Source organism: Leuciscus leuciscus (genome assembly GCF_965113295.1).
Source record: "Leuciscus leuciscus genome assembly, chromosome: 9".
Classification (NCBI taxonomy): Eukaryota; Metazoa; Chordata; class Actinopteri; order Cypriniformes; family Leuciscidae; genus Leuciscus; species Leuciscus leuciscus.
Genome location: NC_138733.1, coordinates 7,266,381 through 7,286,494, shown reverse-complemented (window position 1 = coordinate 7,286,494; position 20,114 = coordinate 7,266,381). Strand labels below are relative to the sequence as shown.

Sequence of the window (20,114 nt, the reverse complement as noted above, 5' to 3'; positions counted from 1 at the left end):
CTACTAGTCAATCATTATCAACAAAATCTATCTTTTTGTTGACAAACTTTATTTGTCTAAAATTTAAGTTACCACGTTAACTTGGTCACAGAGCAGTTGCGTAATGTCACATTTACAATCAAGCTGATATATGGGAAAACAGCAGGACAGAGTCAGTCTAGACCAATGGAGAGTCCGGCTCAAAACACACATGATTTCTCAAAACTCTTTCCACAAACACATATAACACTTGTTTTCAGTTTAAACAATCTCTGTTAAACGCTTTTTGTCAAGACAAGATGTTTTTTTCTGTTTATTTCTCATAACTGCATGTACTATCAGAAGACAATATAGTAAACCTAGTAAATAAGTATGACATGAATATATCGTCGCTGTCGGGCGGAAACCTCGTATGTCCAAATTTGGTCAATTTCATATTTTTTCACAAATCGATGCTATTGGTCAGTCCCCACGTGGTTCTGTTATTTTTACAAATTATTAACCAATCTAAACTGTTGAAAATAGCTTGAGAGCAAATCTCGTAACTCCATTGGACACTTCAACTGTCTGAGAATCCTCGTAACTCCACCTCTTCTTCACTCCGCGGGGGGCGGGAGCCTCGCGGCATTTTGTCTCCTCAGGATTGAAACTCGCAACGATTAAGAAACCCTCGTCGAGCAACACGTAAAGCAAGCCTTAACTCTGATTTTATCTGTGTTAAACTATGATATCAGTTATTGATGCATTTTAAATGTCTACGTATTACTAGGCTTATTATTAGGCTTATTATACTTGTGCATTGAAGTTTTAAAATGTATCTAATATTATACTTGAATTGAATTAAAAGTTTTGGATACCAGCTTTAAATGATTGTTTTTATTATTATTTTACTGACTCGAAGTTGGCACTGTGCATGTAAAATACCCCAAGTAGCAGGTTTTATTTATGGGAGAAAAAGGGTCTGTCTACTGGCGCCAGTAAGTTAAGCCTATTTTTGCATAACTCTGTCTGTTTTTTAGACAATAACGAGTGAAAATAGTTAGGTTAGATACATTTGAGTTGGCTTGTTTTGTTAAAAATCGATAGCTGTAATGCTTCGGTGCAGAAGGAAGCCCGTGAGCCACGGAGGTAAGTTTGCGTGCAGATTAGGCACATTTCCACCTATTAGACAACGTTAGTCAGCTCATCATTTTTTTGTTCTGCTTCACTTATAGCTCTTAAACCTTTAAAATGGAGTTTAGGAAGATGTATGTAACCACGGTCGTTAGCTTTGATTAACTATTGAAGCCTTTTCTCTTGTCAAAAGGCTCAACGCGACCGCCGATTTTGTTTGCGTGCAGATTAATTTCCACCTATTTTAGACAGCCTAATATTTTGGTATTGCATCACTCATATCTCTTAAACGTTTAAAATGGAGTTTAGGAAGATGTATGTAACCACAATCATTAGATTTGAATAGCTCTTAAAGCCTTATCTCTTATCTCTTATCAAAAGGCTGAACGCGACCGCAGACTGTGATAAACACTGCTGGCAGCAGCGCCGTCTGTGTCCGTACCATTCTAATCAATGACAGCGTAACCTCGTATCTCCCCGCTCCCAAGTCATAAATCTCGTATCTCCGATTAAACATGATTTTAGGGAAATGTTGTGTTAATGTTGGTATACAACAGTATATGATAGCAATATAAGGTATAATACCAACTTTAACGATACAATGTTTAATAACTCAAAAAATATGCAGTTTTTTTAATTTCCTGAAAAATAATGGTTTTGGAGATACGAGGATTCCGCCCGACAGCGACGATATCTAATTCAAGATAGACATGTTTTGGATAAAAAGGCAATCTCAATATTTTATCTTGCAGAATTTACCTGAATGTATTTGATATAGAACTGAATGTTGATCACTTGCAACAGTTTTTCATGTGAGTGTGAAGGCTTGATAAACGTCTAAAACTCTTCTCACACTGAGTACAGTCGTACGGCTTCTCTCCAGTATGAATTCTTTGGTGCCGTTTCAGATGACTAGTTGTCGTAAAGCTCTTCCCACAGTCACAACACACATGATCTCTCACTTCATTATGTGTTTTCTGGTGCCGTTTAAAACTGATCAGTCTTGAAAAACTCTTTCCACAGAGAGAACACAAGTAAGGCTTAACACCTGTATGAACAGTTAGGTGTTTTTTGAGATATGATGGTGAAATAAAATCTTTTCCACACTGATTACAGTGATACGGCTTCTCTCCAGTATGAACTTGCTCGTGTGATTTCAGGTTTCCAGAATGAGTGAAACTCTTGTCACAATATGAGCACTTGTAAGGTTTTTCTCCAGTATGAATTCTTTGGTGCTGTTTCAGATGGCCAGTTGTAGTAAAGCTCTTCCCACAGTCACGACACACATGATCTCTCACTTCATTGTGTGTTTTCTGGTGCCGTTTAAAACTTTCCAGCCATGAAAAACACTTTCCACAGAGAGAACACACATAAGGCCTCTCGTCTGAATGAACTTTCATGTGTCGTTTTAAATCTGATGACAAAATAAACTCTTTACCACACTGATCACAGTTAAATGGTTTCTCTCCAGTGTGAATTCTCATGTGTTTGTTAAGGTTTCTTTTATGACTGAAACTCTTTCCACACTGAGAGCAGGAGTGCAGCTTTTTGGCTTTTGTTCCTTGAGTTTTGAAGTCACAGTGTGTCTTTACTTCATTCAGTTCTTCTTTTAGCTCTGTTACTTCCATCTGACCTAAAATTAACATATCAAGTAGTTATAATCAGTTTAAGGAGGATCATTTCAAGGAAAATTCAAGTGAACACAAGCAGAAAACAAGAGAATAGGTTTCTGTCTATGTGAGTATACAGTATCAGATCTTTGATGTTGAAGGTTTGTTATATCATTCTCATTAATTTGAATAATAAAAATGTATTTGATACATAGCTATATACAAGATTAGGATCATTTAGATTAATTTCTACATCATTTATCATCAATATACTATTTATTATTTCACAGCCACCAAAGCATACAACAATGAAGAATCAAGAATGGACACCAACCTATTTGTTCCTCAGTATCTTCATGTTTTATTCTGGGTGGTTCTGGATCACTCATGTCTTCAATCTCCTCTTTAAAGGGATACTTCACCTCTGGAAAGATGAATGTGTATTTAAAATGGGTCATTTATGTAGAAGAAATGTGAAATTATTTTTGAATTTGGAGCTTTCTAGACTGAGAAAAGCCAAAAAAAATATTTTTCGCTTATGTGGATGAAAGAGAACAACTCCCAGAATGCACTTGCTTCGCTGCCCTAGGAGGCCACTCCCAAGCCACGCCTACTGGTAAGAGCGCGCAGTTAAACAACAACAAGGCTAGGCGCTACTAGTGAGTCTCCGTGGACCGTGACGAGTCTGCACGGGATTTCGAGATCGCCCAAAATGTCCGGGATTCGGCTTTTGCGTTCTACAGTCGCCATTCATTATGTTTACTGTGGCGAGCAGGACGAGGCTGAGGGGCGCAGGAGAACAGCGTGAGGCCGGTGGCGTGATTACTGATGAGCGTGTGAGACGGGCCGGTCTCGTATCTCTCACGGAGGAGCGGGAATTTTCTTAGCAATGTTAAAACGCACATCAACCGATCACTTGTTTAGCGTTCATGTAAACACTACATTCAGATTCACCAATCGGAATGAATTCAGTTAGATTGAAACAAAAGGTGTGCATGTAAACACTGAATGGCGACTGCAGAAAGCAAAAGCCGAATCCCGGACATTTTGGACGATCTCGACGGCCGGACATGTCCGGGAAAAAGAGGATGGTAACCCCTACTACTCAGCTTTCTCCACAGAACAAGAGCCTGTTAGCTTAGCTTCCAAAGAAAGATGGCTGACACTATGTGTACATTCTGTGAGTGAGATCCCACCCTCTATGGGCGGGTTGAAAATATGTGGGACAGCTCCTCCTACTGGCTGTAGTCTTTAGCCTCTGGCCAAAAAATCCTCGATTGACGATTTTTGCGTCATCTGAGGATTTTTTCCAGACAAAAAATACACAAATCTCTCGTCTCAGGGGGATATGAGGGTGGAAAGCACGGTAATTCGAAAATACTCCAGGTTTTCTACTGATACAAAGCTTAATGCTAAATCCTGAAGTATCCCTTTAATAAACTCCATCTTTAACAGTCACACAGATTTCAGCTGCTACTCCTGGAGTTTGTCCTTCTCTTGTAGGATGATGGGAATATTCCCAGTATTTATTGGTGAATTGTTGTGGGAGGGGCTTCACTGCAGGTGTGAACTGTGATCACTGTGTGATACTGACGCCCACAGGACCTGATCTGTAATTTGAAAGTTATTGAATTTATAATTAACTAAATTAATTACTTGATAGTTTAGTGAATATATTTGCTGTTATAAATCGTGTTTTGACAAGGTTGTATATTATTATATATAGAGTGAAACTCTTGTCACAATATGAGCACTTGTAAGGATTATCTCCGGTATGAATTCTTTGGTGCCGATTCAGATATTATGAAAAAAATAACTTAATCTCGCCTTTGTGGACAAAAATGGGCACCCATTGGAATGAATGGGAAAAACAGTAATTCAGAGCTTTTTTTTTTTTTTGTCAAATAAAAATCAATAGATCCAACAAAATGCATATCATGCATACACACAAATGAAGGGGTGATCCTGTACAATATTCTCAATGTGGCTCACACTCACACACAAAGCATTCAATGAGCCTATAACAGAGCAGTTTTTTTTTCCTTCAAATTTTAGTCACTCACACATACAAAAACAAAGAATTGAATGAGCCAATGACTGACCTTTTTTTTATTTTTTATGTTCCAATCAACCACCTGTGCACGCACACACACAAACAAACACACACATGCACTCTTCAAAGTCAGATTTAAGTCTTAAGGGAATCCTTTGAAGGAAAGATCTATAATAATATTCTTTTTTATTTTTAAAAGTACTGTATTTTATTTTATTTTTCTAAACTGTTTTAATTATTCTTATTTCTTTTAATTATTTTAATTTCTTCTATGTAAAGCACTTTGAATTGCCATTGTGTATGAAATGTGCTATATAAATAAACTTGCCTTGCCTTGCCTAACTGATTTTGACATTGTTCATTGAATGGTTAAAGGAATAGTCATACATTCGCTCACTTTTAGTGAGGCACAGATGTATAATAATAATAATAATAATAATAATAATAACTTTAATTTATATAGCGCCTTTCACAAAGCCCAAGGACGCTTAACAAACAGCAAAGAGGGGGGGGGGGGGGGGGGTAATAAAGGGGAGTAAAACCAGGGCAGCTATAGCCCATATGCCTCAGCGAAGAGGTGTGTTTTAAGCTGTTCTTTGAAAGTTGCCAGGGTAGGTGCAGAGCGGATGGCATGAGGAAGTTTGTTCCAGAGTGATGGTGCACCCACACAGAACGCTCTATCACCAAACGTCCGTAGCCTGGATTTAGGGACAGCGAGCAGGTCCTTGTCTGAGGACCGCAGAGACCGAGCTTGATTGTAGGGGTGGAGTAGATCAGAGAGATACTGGGGTGCAAGTCCATGGAGCGATTTGTACGTCAGGAGGAGGATTTTATATTTGATCCGTGATTTAACGGGAGCCAATGAAGCTTCTTCAAGATTGGAGTGATGTGAGATCCGAGTTTAGTGTGGGTAAGCATCCTAGTATAAAACCTTTCATTTATGGAGTCAGATGAAGTAACGAGTAAATACATATGATTAATGTATTACAAATTTAACCAACCAATACTTTGCCTGAGTGAGGACAGAACATGTGATAACCTTCCCCGTGTATTGACGAACCGAGATTGGACCAATATAGCGGGCCTTACAATTACAATAAGACCAAAGATGGAGTGGACAGCCTTGACCAGGTATTTTACTACTTTTTATTTTTTTGCATTGTTTACTAATTTTCCTAAGACAAATTGCTTGTGGTTTATAATTTGTAACAAATGTATGAATGGCTAAGTGAATAAATGTAAATGTACTTTTGCCAGTAGAGTGTTTGATTTTTATTATTTTTCTGTGTGTATTATTCAAGATGGTTTATTGTTTATTGTTAAAAGGATCCCCATTAGCTGTCAACCAAAATGAGACAAGCTAGTCTTCCTGGAGTCAAAAAAAAAAAAAAAAAAAAAAAAACACATAACAGTGATAATGTAAAAGCAGTAAAAGTAGCCATCATTATAAACATCATCAGAATTTTTTCAGAAAAAATTATTACAGTATTACATTCATTATTACATTCATACAGTAGGCCTAAATATGTCCATTCCCTACTCACAATTTTAAATAGTGCATTCTCAGATGGTACTTGAAAGAGACTTTGCCATTAATTTTACGTATATTCAGTGGCCAATTATTCCAATGATTGATGGCACGATAAATAACTGTTCTCTTTAAAGCATTTGATTTTGGGTGTGATAACATCATCTGGCCATCATCAGACCTAGTCAAATGAGAATGAACCGGTCACACCTAACAATTTGGTTATATAAGAAAACGGGTTGAGAAGAAAAGACAGTGTTTCTGAAAAATGTTGTTGTATTGAAAACCAGCCTGTTCTCCACCGTTAACCATAGCCCCTTTCACACAGCGCTTTGAACCCGGGAAATTGCCGGCAAATTGCCAGAGCGCCTGCTGTGTGAACGCAAACTCGACCCGGGATTGATGCCGGGATCGATGCCGGGTCGGGACCTAGTAACATTGCCGTGTTCAGTCCCGGAACGCGCGCTGTGTGAACAAAAGCCGTAATAATGCCGTGTCGTAGTGATGACGCTGAAGCCGGGATCGTTCGGCAGCTGTGAAACGGTACGTAATGCGCAAGTTTATGATCGAATCAGAGAAAAAATGCACAAGCGTGGTTTCGAGAGAGAGAGAGATCGCAGCTCATAAGCAATCTTAAGACACTGCTGAGATTACAAGTCACATCGATGTCACGTGTCTTTACGGCATTTTTACGGGTTGTGTGTGAACGCACTCTCTCTGAAAATCACTGGCAGTGTGAATGAACCAAAATCAAACGAACCCGGGTCAAATCCCGGGTCACTTTATCCGTGTATTTTCCGGAATCTCTGTGTGAAAGGGGCTCATGAGAGTCGACGGTGCATACTGATAGTGTTTGTTCTGATGGGACAATGTAATACTAACCTGGCAGCTCTGTTTTGGGAAGTTTGTAATTTCTTTAATTTCTTGACCATAAAGGGGCACAATAATCCAGGTGATTTAATTGAAAGAAAATTAAAGATTTAGCCACCTGTCCCACGATGTGTGTAGGGACATAAGAAAGACATTTCCTCACCATAGCGATACCACAACCCATCTTCTTCACTATGATATCAATATGTTCTGCCCATGACAGCTGACTATCTATTATTGTGCCCAGTAATTTTACTTTATCTACCTGTTTTATAGGTTACCCAGACAAGTTCAAACTCATCTTTGGTGTAGATGACAGTTTATGACATAATAATTGAATTGAATTGATAATTCAAGATAATTGAATTGGTTTTCGAGATGTTCAGCACCAACTTATTCCGTTTTATCCAATCAAAAACCATATTGAACTCAGCTGATAAAACATTGTCCAGTTCACTGACAGTTTTTGCAGCATAATATAATGTGGAATCATCAGCATACATTTGTACAGTTTCTTTACACAAAACTGATGGTAAATCGTTTGTGAAGATGGCGTATAAAAGTGGTCCCAGGCAGCTCCCTTGTGGGACCCCGCAGTCCCAAACCTTAGGGTGAGACCAGCTGCAAGTGTAATAAACCCGTTGCGTCTTACTTGTGAGATAACTCTTCATAAATTGGAAAGCAGTTGGACTAAATCCATAGCATTCTAGTTTACCGATGAGTAGATTGTGATCTATGACACCGAATGCCGCAATATCAAGTAATCAGTAAACACTGTCAACTAAAATCAAGTAATACTGCACCAGTCATCTTTAAATTATCCATTTCCTTGAGCCAGTCATCTGTCATTACTGTAAGGGCAGAACAAGTTGAATTGTTATGTCTATAAGCATGTTGGAAATCTGTGTTCAAGCCGTTACATCCAAAGTATTCCTGTATTTGTGAGTGAACTATTCTCTCCATCAGTTTACTAAGAACTGGGAGAATAGTGATAGGTCTACTGTTCTTCCCAGTGAGTGCTAGTCTGCCATCTTTAGATAAAGGAATAATTTTACCTTCTTTCCAGATAGTGGGAAAAACACCCCTTTCATTAAGCATGCGTTTAATATTTGACATAACGGACCGCAAACATAGTCAGCTGCCAGGCCAAGTACTTTACTGTCCAGCATGTCAGTACCCACTGAGCTGTGTTCGGGCAGGGACTTCGACAACTTCCTTACTTCCCACTCATCCACACTATTAAACTGGAAAGTGCAACTCTTATTGTGCAACTCACTATTTTTTCTCAAGTTTTAAAAAATAAGATGACATCTGTTCTCCAAATTCTAGCCACCTTTGCCTTGACCTAATGAAAGCACCTTCAGCTCTTAATTTATACAAATCATCTAACTTAATTTGCAAGTCAACTAAATACGCTTTTTGACTATCTGACAAATTTTCAGGTAAAATCTTGGTAATAGACGAGACAACTTCCATTTCTTCAAGCCGTTTTGAATTTGCCAAATTAGAACTATATTTTCTTAAATTCCCAATTTCAAATTTTAACAGTCTTGTTTAGATTTACTACAATAAAACCCAATAAGTCTTTCCAGCTCTGACTTAAAGGGTAACTAAACCCTAAACCAACTTTTTTTAGTTAATGATCTGTAAAAATGGGGCTTTATTAGTGCTGTTCATTGATTCAAGCAGTTTTTTTGACATTTGTGTTTAAAGTGTTTTAATTTTACAAAATATGGTGTAAAAACGTCTGAGTGCTGCCCTCTTCAGGTTGAACGGTGGCTACTGCAGTTGAATTTTCCTATTGGAAGTTGTGGTACCCTCTGACGTCAGAGGGTACCAGCTAACCACGCCCTTGCCTGCAGAGAGATACGTCTCAGATGCACGCCCCCTCTCCACTGGGCTCTGCCCACTTTTCCAGCATTTTTCAAATATTGCCAGTGGGTGGAGTCAGGCTCTGACCAGGGGTTTAGTTACCCTTTAACCACATCATGGTTAATTGATGAGCTGTTCATCTTCCAATAAGAAGAGCCCCTGTTACAACTAGCTTCAGGAGAAAGCAACATTTTAATGCAAACAGCCTTTTGATCTGTTAATGGAGTCGCCGAAATATCAACACAAATAGTATCTTTGTCGAGATTCCTAGAGACTAACCAAAAATCAATTTGTGAAAGTCTAGATTAATTTGTATTGCTCCATGTGTACACTATTATCATTTATGTTCTTGGCCCTCCATATATCTATAAGCTCGAACCTATTGATAAATGTTTTCAAAGCAGAGTTTGAATTTGTTGGGCGACCAGGTGGCCACCTATCAAGGGATTCATTTAAGACAACATTAAAGTCACCACCAATCAGTAAGTAGGCGTTTGGAAATTTTGACTGCCAACAAGCAAGCTTATCTTCCATAAAAAATAAGAACTGATCATTATCAGATCTAGAGTTATACCCATAATAATTGACAACAATAAGATTCACATTGTAACACTTTAGAATTAACCAAATAAAGTGCCCATACACTGTCAGAAATAGAGGTACAGTAGGAGTCAATTTCTGTCCCCCAAGGTACAATCTACACTAACGTACCCTATAGGGCATATTATTGGACCTCAAGGTACATATATGTACCTTTTTGAGGGTCAAAAAGCATTAAAAGTTACATATATGTACCGTTTCTTTTAAAGGTTAAGGTACAATATTGTACCCTTGAGGGTACAGCCCCAGTGACAAGCCATTGTACCCCTAAAGGTACAATTATGTTCTTTATTTTCTGAGTGTGATACTCGCATGTAAAACATCACCTGCAAAGATACCCCTGCTGAATGCTCCGAACCATGAGAGAACCATATCTCGCTACCCCACTGAGATTTCCAAAAAGTTCTGTCATTATCTTTAGAATGAGACTCTTGAAAAAACACAAACTCAGAGCCAAACTGTCTGGTAAACAAAAATAAGGCCTTGCGCTGAACAGCATCTCTTAAACCCCTGGCGTTTAAAGACAAAACGGAAAAAGACATTTAAAGAACACAAACACTATTAACCTGCTGAAAGACAGAACGAGGGAATCAAACAATTATTGAAAATAGGTCACAAAATCGAAAAGTGCTGAAAAAGGTCAGATAACGGCAGCACCATTTTATACCTCAAAATTTGCAAAAGGAACTATAACAAATGAACCAGGGACAGCCTCTAAAAATAATGTGTCAAAATCCGTATCACTGTCTTCAAAGTATACCTGACATATCAAAATTGGCAACGTAAGGTATTAAGATGAACACATCTCATGTAGAAAGAACGATTTCAACCTGTCCTTGAATGAAAGCTCTGCCTCTGACGAAGTATGCCGTCTTCCCCTCTGCACTTGCCTTCTGAACTAACAACTAACTTCCTTCTTTCACGATCTCCAGCCGTAAAGTCCTCCATGAAACGCAAACCATTCTTTTTCAGGTATGAAGAATTCTTCGCGGCCTTCCAGACAGCGTCTCTGTAAGAGCGGACAGAAAACTGCATAATGGTCGCCCTAGATCTTTTCGCGCCACCTTGTTGAATCTTCCCGAGATGATGGACCATATCAATAACTTCTGGGAGCATGTCCTTTGCACTAGGAAGAACTTTTTGACAGATTTTGACTACTTCAAGACGGATGTCTTCGTGCGCAGATTCTGGAATCCTGCCAATCCTCAAATTACGTCTTCTCAAGTGTGTTTCCATGTCATCCATCCTTCGTTGCATCTGCGCTACGGACCGTTCAACATCATCCACACGCCGCTTAAGATTTGTAACCTTATCAACAACAGCTTTCAAATTGGCGGACATGTCAGAGATCTTTTTTTCTATGCCATCAGAGCGGCTGTTGATCCACTGCGTAATGCCTTACAGTTGCAACGAGACATCAGCTCAGCATCGTCACTTGCTCTTTTCTTTATGATCGGCGATTTACTCGGGGTGATAGGCAATAAGGCTGGGACAATATACCGATGCATCGTGAATGGAGAAATGATTCTGGATCGATTCCAATTTTTCCGAATGCATCGCGATTCTGTTTCGAATCGATTAGCAGATGGCACTACGTGTTTTAGAAACAGTGTGCTTGTGAACCTTCTATAAAATAATCATTCATAAAGTTTGAAAAGGTTGAAGCGAATTACAAGGGTGTTTTCAGTGGGCTGTTTACATTAATATCACGTCATAAAAGCATTCTGAGGTGCAAGTACATTCTCAGACTCAGCCGAACGCACAAGCGCTCATCTTCGTGAGCATTTTAGTGTGCGGTTAAAAACTAGCCTTGAGAGCAATCTGCTGTTAAAAACTAAGCTCAGAATCGATTTGCGATGCATTCGTAAAAAATTTGAATCGATCCAAGAATCGCGATGCATCGATATATTGTCCCAGACCTAATAGGCAATACAAGAAACTCCTCTTCAGCTAAACTAAACATATCTTCCTCGGTCGCGCAAGTGACCACGTAATCATGGCCACCGCTGGCTGAGGAGCACGTGTTATCATCAGCCGGTTTAGCAGCGACCGAAGAGTAATTCGAATGACCACATTTACACCCCATGTTTACACAGAACAAAGGAAAACTTAAAGTCAGAGTCGTAACAAAATAGCAACACAGTGTACAAATAACAAAAAGTTATTTTTGCACTAAGCAGAGTTGGTGCAAGAGCTCGAACAAATGGGTCTGATCAGGTAGCCATCTCTATGGCTGCAACTAGTCAATCATTATCAACAAAATCTATCTTTTTTGTTGCCAAACTTTATTTGTCTAAGATTTAAAGTTACCCATTAATAACTTGGTCATGGAGCAGTTGCGTAATGTCACATTTACAATCAAGCTGATATTCGGGAAAACAGCACTCTTGATTTTATGTTGCTTGGTTGTATGATGCTTGAGTTGTTCCTCTTATAAATATAAAACCAGAGGAAAATTACATATTTGTTACCCCAATATCTTGAATATCCAGCAGTGAAGAACTCTTTCTACAAGCACATATTAGACTTGTTTTCAGTTTAAACAATCACAGTTAAACACTTTTTGTCAAGACAATTATTTTTTTCTGTTTATTTCTCATAATTGCATGTACTATCAGAAGACAATATAGTAAACTTAGTAAATAAGTGACAATATACATCTAATTCAAGATAGACCTACTAAGCACACAATCCATGCAGAGAGATTTTGCACAAAAAAAGATTTACACTGTTGAAGCTTGAACTCTTAAGTCTTTCCAGTCTTTCAATTATTTAAAAAAAAAAACAAAAAAAAAAACATATTCTCCATATTTTATCTTGCGGAATTTACCTGAATGTATTTGGGGATATTTTGGGGATATTTAATTTAATTTTATCAATCAATAAATTCCTCTTGAAACAAACTTTGTTGTATTATTTTAATTTAATACTGTGAAGCTGCTTTGATACAATCTGTATTGTGAAAAGCGCTATACAAATATACTTGACTTGACTATTTGAGATGAAAACAAATGTTGATCACTTGCAACAGTTTTTCATATGAGCATGAAGGCTTGATGAACTTCTAAAACTCTTCTCACACCGAGTACAGTCGTACGGCTTCTCTCCAGTATGAACTCGCTCATGTAATTTCAGGTTTCCAGACTGAATGAAACTCTTCTCACAGTGAGTACAGTTGTACGGCTTCTCTCCAGTATGAAGTCGCTCATGTAATTTCAGATGTCCAGACCGAGTGAAACTCTTGTCACAATATGAGCACTTGTAAGGTTTTTCTCCAGTATGAATTCTTTGGTGCTCTTTCAGACATTCAGCTCTAGTAAAACTCTTCCCACAGTCACAACACACATGATCTTTCACTTCATTATGTGTTTTCTGGTGCCGTTTAAAACTGTCCAGCAGTGTAAAACTCTTTCCACAGAGAGAACACAAGTGAGGCTTAACACCTGTATGAAAAGTTAGGTGTTTTTTGAGATATGATGGTGAAGTAAAACCTTTTCCACACTGAGTGCAGTAGTACGGCTTCTCTCCAGTATGAACTCGCTCGTGTGAATTCAGGGCTCCAGACTGAGTGAAACTCTTGTCACAATATGAGCACTTGTAAGGTTTTTCTCCAGTATGAATTCTTTGATGCCGTTTCAGATGGTCAGGTAAAGTAAAGCTCTTCCCACAATCGCAACACACATGATCTCTCACTTCATTATGTGTTTTCTGATGCCGTTTAAAACCGTTCAGTCTTGAAAAACTCTTTCCACAGAGAGAACACACATAAGGCTTCTCATCTGAATGAACTTTCATGTGTTTTTTTAGATGTGATGACAAAATAAACTCTTTACCACACTGATCACAGTTAAAAGGTTTTTCTCCAGAGTGAATACACAGATGAATTTTGAGTAAGGATGAAGATATGAAACTCAATCCACACTGAGTGCATGGATACGGTTTCTCTCCAGTGTGAATTCTCATGTGTGTCTTAAGGTTTCCTTTTTGACTGAAACTCTTTCCACACTGAGAGCAGGAGTGCAGCTTTTTGGCTTTTGTTCCTTGAGTTTTGAAGTCACAGTGTTTCTTTACTTCATTCAGTTCTTCTTTTAGCTCTGTTACTTCCATCTGACCTAAAATTAACATATCAAGTAGTTATAATCAGTTTAAGGAGGATCATTTCAAGGAAAATTCAAGTGAACACAAACAGAAAACAAGAGAATAGGTTTCTGTCTGTGTGAGTATACAGTATCAGATCTTTGATGTCGAAGGTTTGTTATATCATTCTCATTAATTTGAATAATAAAAATGTATTTGACACATAGCTATATACAAGATTAGGATCATTTAGATTCATTTCTACATCATCAATATACTACTTATTATTTCACAGCCACCAAAGCATACAACAATGAAGAATCAAGAATGGACACCAACCTATTTGTTCCTCAGTATCTTCATGTTTTATTCTGGATGGTTCTGGATCCCTCATGTCTTCAATCTCCTCTTTAATAAACTCCATCTTTAACAGTCACACAGATTTCAGCTGCTACTCCTGGAGTTTGTCCTTCTCTTGTAGGATGATGGGAATATTCCCAGTATTTATTGGTGAATTGTTGTGGGAGGGGCTTCACTGCAGGTGTGAACTGTGATCACTGTGTGATACTGACGCCCACTTGACCAGATCTGGAATCTGAAAGTAATTGAATTTATACTGAACTAAATTAATTACTTGATAGTTTAGTGAATATATTTGCTGTTATAAATCGTGTTTTGACCAGGTTGTATATTATCATCATATAAACCAAATTTGAGAAACTTGTTCTGAATGTTCTGAAGAAAGCCAAACATAAATGTGATGGGTTTATATTTACTGAGTTATCCAGTATTTTGTAGAGGGGTGTAAAAATGACTTTAGAAAGATGGCAAATCATTATTTTGTGTTTACACAGAGATTGGTAGGTCCCAATGTTCAAATTGTTGAATTTTCCCATTATCAATGTATGAAAACCAAATATGGGTATAACTTCTCAAACAGTGGATACTTATTTTGTTTAAAGAAGAATGTCTGAAGAATAACTAGAAATGTATCTTGTTTCCCTCTATCAAAACAATTGCATACACTGTAAAAAATGTCTAACCTCTCCAAGTCAAAATTTTCTAGTGACTGGTCACATCTAAATTTTTTAATTGGCCCAAGTGCAATTCTTGTTGCAATAGTCTGTTAACATTGGCTCAATGAGAAATAATACGTCAGACTAATTGAAAAATTTAGATGTTATCAGTCACTAGAAATTTTTGACTTGGGGATGTAATTTTTTTTTACAGTGTACAACATCCAACTCTGATTGCCAAAAATACACTGAAATTATCTGAATATTTCCAGTATTTATTGGTAAATTATTGTGGGAGAACAATTTGTAAAAGAAAAGAAAATAAACAACTGAATTTACACTGAATTACTTACATTGCATTTAAATTGTGAACATTTGTTTTAACAACTTTTAGAAATATAGGATATTTTAATGTGGTTTGATATTAGTTGCATTTAAAACAAGGCTTGTTTAATACTTTCCCAAAGCCTGAGGCAAATAACTGAGTCATCATGTTTAAATGAGCAGCTGAAAAACCTTTTTAGCCCTATTCGCACAGGATAAGTATTACCTGGTGACCTCTAGTCATTTGTAATAATTGCGGAGGTTGTCTGTGATCTTAATCCCGCGCGAATCGGCCATGTCTTTAATTTGAAGAGTAAAAATTCCCCTGCAAATGACCTACCATATTTCGCCGAACACAGAGGTCCCGTGATAATATTAGTCCTGTGCGAACATTTGACGAATTTGAACTAGCCTCGGGTATAGTTGGTGCTGCAGGGAGTAATGCCATAATAATAAAAGTATAGTGGCAACGATATGCGTCTGTTCATTCATTCTTGTCAAAGTTACCCGCCGAATTGACAACACGCTGACGTCAGACGCACATCAGTTTACAAACCAATGTCAAGATGAAGCCCATATAGATGATGACGACAGGACGCAAGTACGTCACGTAAAGTTCTTTAGTGCGCTCGCATAATTGCAATGGGAAACCAAACCAAAACTAACCTAATGTATACAATGTCTCAAAACATGCACTTTGGTTCGGACCTTGGTGCGGACTATCAGGTGTGAAAACGCCCTGAATATCAATAATTATCAAAAAAGTTCACGGTCACTAAGGGCCGCCAAAACGTACATTGTGGGAGGAGCCTATTTTACAAAAAGGGCTATAAAGTTAATTTCAATCACAAAATCTCATGTGGAGGGCAGTGGTACGGCCTTCTCTCCAGTATGAGCTCGCTCGTGTGATTTCAGAGATCTGGACCGAGTAAAACTCTTGTCACAATATGAGCACTTGTAAGGATTATCTCCAGTATGAATTCTTTGGTGCCGATTCAGATTGTCAGCTCTAGTAAAGCTCTTCCCACAGTCACAACACAAATGATCTCTCACTTCATCATGTGTTTTCTGATGCAGTTTAAAATGATCCAGTCGTGAAAAACTCTTTCCACAAAATGAACACACATAATGCCTCTCATCTGAATGAACTTTCAGGTGTTGATTTAGATTTGATGACGAAATAAACTCTTTACCACACTGATCACAGTTAAAAGGTTTCTTTCCAGAGTGAACGCGCAGATGACTTTTTAAACCAGTTGTATCTCTGAAACTCTTCCCACAATGAGTACACTGGTACGGCTTCTCTCCAGTATGAAGTCGCTCGTGTGATTTCAGGTGCTCCGACCGACTGAAACTCTTGTCACAGTATGAGCACTTGTAAGGATTTTCTCCGGTATGAAAACTTTGGTGCTGTCTCAGTTGGTCAGCTCTAGTAAAGCTCTTCCCACAGTCCAAACAGACATGATCTCTCACTTCATTATGTGTTTTCTGGTGCAGTTTAAAATGATCCAGCCTTGAAAAACTCTTTCCACAGAGAGAACACGCATAAGGCCTCTCATCGGCATGAACTTTCAGGTGTTTGATTAGATGTGATGACGAAATAAAGTCTTTACCACACTGATCACAGGTAAATGGTTTCTCTCCAGTATGAATTCTTATGTGTGTTTTAAGGTGTCCTTTTTGTCTGAAACTCTTTCCACACTGAGGGCAGGTGTGCAGCTTATGAGCTGTGTTGCTCTGCTGTTCCTCCTCTGCTTCATTCAGTTCATGTTTTTGGGGTTTCATCTCCATCCAGTCTAAAATAAAAATATTATGTTATTAAAATAAGTTCAACTGTATTCTGATTTAAAAGAAGAAAGCAATAGAGTATCAAGTATCAGATCTTTGATGTGGCAAATTTGAGTTCTGTCATTCTCTTGTTAATCCATTTAAAATTTAGATGACAAAAGCTATTCAAGATTATGAGGTAATTCCATGTCAACTCAACCAGAGGTCCCCGGCCTAATTTGGATGAAAAAAAAAATAAGTGAAAGAAATACATAAACGAAAGTCAAAATAATAAATGTCATGACTGTATAATGACTGTGTAATCCACTGTTTTGTAGAAGGGGGTCAAAATTATAATTTTCACCTGAAATTTGGAGCCAAATTACAAGGGTGTAAAAATGACTTTAGAAAGATGGCAGCATCGTTATTTTATTTTTGCACAGAGATTGGTAGGTCAGGTTCCACTTCAGAGCGTAAGCGTGCCTCTCGCAGAAGTGATGGTGTCTGCGACTGCTTGTGGTAAGTTCTCTGTGTCCCGTCCAGGGACTAGATATGGATTTTCCAGAGGTCTGGACGCCGGTGTCATATGGTGCCCCGTCTCTGAGAAAGCAGATCCTTGACCAAGGAGTGTCTTCGCGAGGACCATGAGTTCTGGGAATCAGGTTCCGATTTGGCCAATAAGGGGCAACTTGCAAGACCTGCTCCTCGTCCTCCCTGACTTGGCACAGTGTCTGTGTGAAAAGGCTCACTGGGGGAAATGTATACTTGCGTAGGCCCCGGGGCCAGCTGTGTTCCAACGCATCCATGCAGAGGAGCCCCTCGGTCAGGGAATAAAACAACCAGCAGTCGGAAGAGACCGAAGAGGGAACAGGTTTTAACTGTGCGAATCATCGAAGTGGTACCATCTCAGCTGGACTGCCTAGGGATGGAGTTTCCACACGCCAGGGGGCCACAGGCAAGTGACAAAGGGATTAAGTGACACAAAACAACCTCAGATGCTTCTGACTCCATAGGAGGAGATGGCAGGCGAGTTGCGACATGCAGCAGGAGCGTAGACCAGCTTGATGGTTGATGTATGCAACGGTAGCAGTGTTGTCCATACAGACCAGTACCAGCTTGCCTAGATTATGATTATGAATTATGATTATGAATGATTAAAAATTAAGCGTAGCGTCATTTCTGGCAGGTCACGTTAGTCAAGCTCGCATCAGCTGACACTCCTTCAGTATTATCAGCAGCTATCGCGTTTCTCAGGAGCTAATTAAATGGCAAAACTCGGCAGGCAAACCACATCATCTCACAAGGAATATTGCAATCAGGAATTTAGCGAGATAAATTCGTTCCCCACAAGAATTTCACCTCCGATTCATTCAAGTTCGTGAACTTGAACTCGAGATTCGCTGCATTGATCATAAGCTGCCTGATTCGGAAGTGACCTCAGTCTGCATTGCTGCTTGCATTGCTGCATTATTGACACAGGACCAGATGTGATTCACTCTTCATTCATCTCTGAAAGACTTCACGAAGCTAAGAAAAGTTCCTTTTAATGCTTATTGCTAAAAGCTATCAGGGTATTGGCAACATGCTTGTTGCTAATGCTATCCGTGTTGTTTGGTCTTTTCTAGTCATTTTCATTAAAATGCTCTTGCAAGGCTTATGCGATCATATTGGCTATGTGCGTTACTTATCTGTTGTCATTGGCTCTTTGGTCATTGTCAACTGCTCGCGTTGCACATACTGTGCTTTTAGCACTATGCAGCACAGCTTCAAGCAGCTTGCGGTGATAGTTAGGAAATAGCTATCCATGGTGCAAACGGAATAATTTCTGCTGTGGCACAGCTCTGAAATGATAGTAAACAGTCACTAAGAACTGAGTTGAGTCAGTTCAGCGTTGATTCTGCCGGGTATCGGACACGCTTGGTCTATCTAGTTCTTGGAAACATGGCGTTCTTAAAGCTATAGTGTATTGGAAATATGCTTGCTCTAAAGGCTATCTGTTGTTATTGAAACATTCTTGTCCTTAAGGCTGTTTGGTAGCTATTGGAAACATGGTTGTGCTTAAGGCTACCTGGTTGCTATTGGAAACATGCTCAGATTTTTTTTAAAGCTTAAAGGGGGGCGCGACCAAAAAAGTTTGAGAACCACTGCTCTAAAAGCTGTTAGTGCTATTGGAAACATGGTTGTTTTAAGGTTATTTAGCCCAGTCGTTATTTGGAACTTGGCTGTGTTTTAGGCTTATATCTGATGTCATTGTCACACTGTCGCACAGAAGTAATCGAACACCTTCGGGATCTCTTCATGGAGAGAAGACTCAATTCAACGAATAGGTTCCACTTCTAAGCGGTAGCGTGCTCTCACAGAAGTGATGGTCTGTATGGCATAAAAATTATTGCGGTAGTTACCAGAACCTCCACGTCCCGTTCTTTTTAGAACCAGACCTAGAACTCTCTAAGGTCTAAACGCAAGTGCCATCATGCCACATCCCTCAGGAAGGGCTGTCGAGAGGAGATGTCTGGTTGGGCCAATAAGGGGCAATTAGCAAGACCTGCTCCATCTCCTCCCTGACTTTAGCACAATTGTGTGCAAGAAGGCTCACTGGGGAACGCATTTCTGCGGGGGCCCCGGGGCTAGCTGTGGCCAGAGTTTTTTCTGTATCAAGGGATGTCCACTCAGACAGGAGAAAAAAAACAACTGGCGGAGGGACGAGTCCGGAGGGGCACAAGATGTAACTGTGCGGCCCCGAAGTGGTCCCAAACAGCTGGACCACCTGGGGACGGAGACTCCACTCTCCCTGGGCCATAGGCTGTCGTAAGGCTCGTCAGTGGCACGATTGAGCAGTCCAGAAGTAATAAGAGGAATGAAGCGACCTCAGAAGCTTCTAACTCCGAGTAGGAGGTGGCATGCGAGGGAAGCGTAGCGTAACGGTCGCAATGTTGTCTTTTCAGACCAGTACAAATTCACTGAGTAGCGGGGTCTCAAAGCGAGATGAACTGCAAGCAACTCGAGGCAATGGATGCCAATGCAGTCGGAGGGCCGCCCAGACCTCATTACTGCATACCCTTTGTATGTGGCCCCTCAGCCGGTATTGATGGACACTCGTTCTATGGACCGTTGGTCCGGAGAAACAATAGGACTGTTACGGACCTGTTAGGGTTTGGCGACAGGCCAGGGTGCTTTCACAGGGAGCGTGCCGCTGTGCCACGGCCACCTCGGGACTCGGCCGTTAAGTCAGTGCTGAAGCAGTCTTCATATGGAGGAAGCCGAGAGGCTGCGTCTACCATATGCCCCAGGAGCTTCTGAAGAGT

At 39.5% G+C, this 20,114-nt stretch overlaps 1 protein-coding gene and 1 long non-coding RNA gene across 6 annotated transcripts in view; both read right to left on the bottom strand.

Moving 5' to 3' along the window:
* LOC309506454 overlaps nt 1-20,114 on the bottom strand; it is a 189,227-nt gene that overhangs the window by 31,622 nt on the left and 137,491 nt on the right. The gene's annotated exons all lie outside the window — the stretch shown is intronic.
* The window catches only part of LOC309506325 (uncharacterized protein), a 28,986-nt gene continuing 8,894 nt past the window's right edge, over nt 23-20,114 (bottom strand). Inside the window, exons 2-4 of one of the 5 annotated variants that reach the window (XR_014208702.1) lie at nt 3,037-3,126; nt 983-2,725; nt 23-947 (exon numbers count right to left, since the gene is read on the bottom strand). Coding sequence is in view for 4 of the 5 variants with exons in the window: in XM_082180157.1 (XP_082036283.1) it covers nt 12,644-13,737; nt 14,042-14,126 (1,179 nt within the window). In the remaining variant the exon portion in view is untranslated. Of the gene's footprint in view, nt 2,726-3,036; nt 3,127-9,136; nt 13,738-14,041; nt 16,839-20,114 lie in introns of those variants that run through there. The other 4 variants (XM_082180158.1, XM_082180157.1, XM_082180155.1 and 1 more) reach the window with 4 other exon arrangements.